Source organism: Henckelia pumila, chromosome 3 (genome assembly GCF_033568475.1).
Source record: "Henckelia pumila isolate YLH828 chromosome 3, ASM3356847v2, whole genome shotgun sequence".
Lineage (NCBI taxonomy): Eukaryota > Viridiplantae > Streptophyta > Magnoliopsida > Lamiales > Gesneriaceae > Henckelia > Henckelia pumila.
This window is the reverse complement of record NC_133122.1, coordinates 48,993,169-48,995,302: the sequence shown is the minus strand read 5'-3', so window position 1 is coordinate 48,995,302 and position 2,134 is coordinate 48,993,169. Positions and strand designations below refer to the sequence as shown.

Below are 2,134 nucleotides of genomic sequence, written 5' to 3'. Positions count from 1 at the left end.
CAAAATTTTTTTGACATGAAATAAACACAAATTTGAGTTTAGATTTAAAGATTTAAAGTGATTTACCCATTATCACTTATATAATGTTCCCTTCCATTAGACCATCTCCGGCAGCACACTAAAATAGTGTGCTACTGGAAATTAATGCAAAATATGCTCCAACAACCAACGGCAAACTGGCGTTTTTTTAAATTTGTGAAGGAGTTGCACTGTTCACAACGACATATTTTTTTTTTGTTTTTTTAATTTTTTTATTTGCCTTTTGTTTTGTTATTTTATGGTTTATTTTTTGATATTATCATTATTTTCGTTTTTTTTATTTTTTTAAATCTTTACATTATTTTTTTTCAATAACATTAATAATATTTTATTTTTTTGATTTTTTTAAATCTTTACATTATTTTTTTTCAATAACATTAATAATATTTTACATATTATTTTTAAAATAATTCGTGACATTTATGATAAAAAAATTAACATTGGATAATTAAAATTTTAAGACAAAATTACATATTAAAATGAAATTATAAATTTAAAATACCAAAAATACATTAATGCAAATTACATAAAATCACTGAAAACCAGAACTAGAATCAAAAGTTCATTATTTTATATATTAATTCAGAAGACCGCTGTCGGAACTTCCAAAATCGCCAAAATATTGTTCCAACATGTCGACGTTATTATTAGATCCTGATTGGTGTTCTTCTTCTTCTTTTTTCTGCATAATGTTTTCATGTTCCTTGCGAATTGACTCCCGTCGACAGGGATCAGAGATGAAATCAACATCCATCATTAATATTTTATTTTCTCCACGCCATTGAGATACTTCAACTTTCCTCTTTTGCACATTAATGGTTTCTTTTTTTGTGTGGTTGTATTGGCTAATAAATCTCGCAGTTTTTTATTTTCTTCTTGGATTTTACTGACCAGTGTAGACATATCTCATCTTTCTTTCTCTTTAATTTGAATTTTTTCACTCCCTCTAGCCGTTTTGATGATGAACCACCACCAAACATTTTCATCATTTAGATTGACAAAAAATGAAGATAACTTAGGATCGTCGGAAGATATGGGTGACTCCGGCACTGTATCAGAATGGGAAGACTTCCTTTGCGTTCTTTGAGAGAAGTTGGAAAACTTCTCAAGATCTTTGAGAAGGGGCCAGACATGGTCAAACGTGAACCCTTTCTTATATTTACGATCTAGCGTCATTAATTTTTTTGCACGATCAATCTACATATATAAATTATAATACAAAAATTAAAAGATATAAACATAGAAAAAATAAAAATTATAACTACTACTCACGATATTTTGATCAGAGGCACCACTTGGGTTCATGTATTCAACTTGTTGTATGCATCCATTCAATATTGAACCTGCATTATTCATACTTTGCATTCGAGTCTGTAATGACCTTTGGCTTCGATCGGGCATTGAGTTTGCTTTCCCTGCATTGTATGTTTCTGCCACACAAGACCAAAGTTGATTTTTGTTTTGGTTTCGTCCAATAATTAGATCCTGCGAGATTTTTATGTAGACATGACAAAGATGTTTATCTTCTTCGATTGCATAATTCTCACCACGAGAGGACGCCATTTGAGAGAGAATAAACTAAAAAAAATGATATTTTGAAAGATAATTTTGCACTAAGATAACTTATATTTATAACAACAAAATTCTGGCTTAAGATGACAATTCTATGGTAATGATTAAAAGAGAATCTGATGTACAATCTAGATTGTAGGATTAGATTTTTTGGATAAGATTATAATTCGACAATTTAGATTAAAAGAAAATATGATTGACGATATAGTTTATATGATTGGATTTTCTGGATAAGATAAAAAACCAACGATGTAGATATAAATATACTTTGATGAACGCTCTAGATTTTATCATTGGATTTTTTGGATAGGATAACAATCCGACGATGTAGATTAAGAGAAAATTCAATGGACGACCTAGATTGTATGATTGAATTTTTTGGATAAGATAACAATCCAACGATGTAGATTTAAAGATACTTTGATGGACGCTCTAGATTTTATCATTGGATTTTTTAGATAGGATAACAATCCGACGATGTAGATTAAGAGAAAATCCAATGGACGACCTAGATTGTATGATT

General features: G+C 29.2%; 1 protein-coding gene across 1 annotated transcript; it reads right to left on the bottom strand.

Moving 5' to 3' along the window:
• Positions 1 to 511: 511 nt before the first annotated feature.
• On the bottom strand, positions 512 to 1,622 carry LOC140888683 (uncharacterized). Its single transcript, XM_073296381.1, has 3 exons — positions 1,312 to 1,622; positions 973 to 1,236; positions 512 to 901 (listed from the first exon to the last, which is right to left on the bottom strand). The coding sequence occupies exons 1-3, from the start codon at positions 1,600 to 1,602 to the stop codon at positions 617 to 619; spliced, it is 840 nt and encodes a 279-aa protein (XP_073152482.1). The 5' UTR covers positions 1,603 to 1,622; the 3' UTR covers positions 512 to 616.
• Between the last annotated feature and the right edge of the window lie 512 nt (positions 1,623 to 2,134).

Bases quoted from the DNA above. Each gene is read 5' to 3' on its own strand.
- LOC140888683 (XM_073296381.1), bottom strand. From the start codon at position 1,602: ATGGCGTCCTCTCGTGGTGAGAATTATGCAATCGAAGAAGATAAACAT. The intron at 1,237-1,311 runs GTGAGTAGTAGT...TTATATATGTAG, and splicing joins GTGCCTCTGATCAAAATATC to ATTGATCGTGCAAAAAAATT. The intron at 902-972 runs ATTCAAATTAAA...AGAAAATAAAAA, and splicing joins CGGCTAGAGGGAGTGAAAAA to ACTGCGAGATTTATTAGCCA.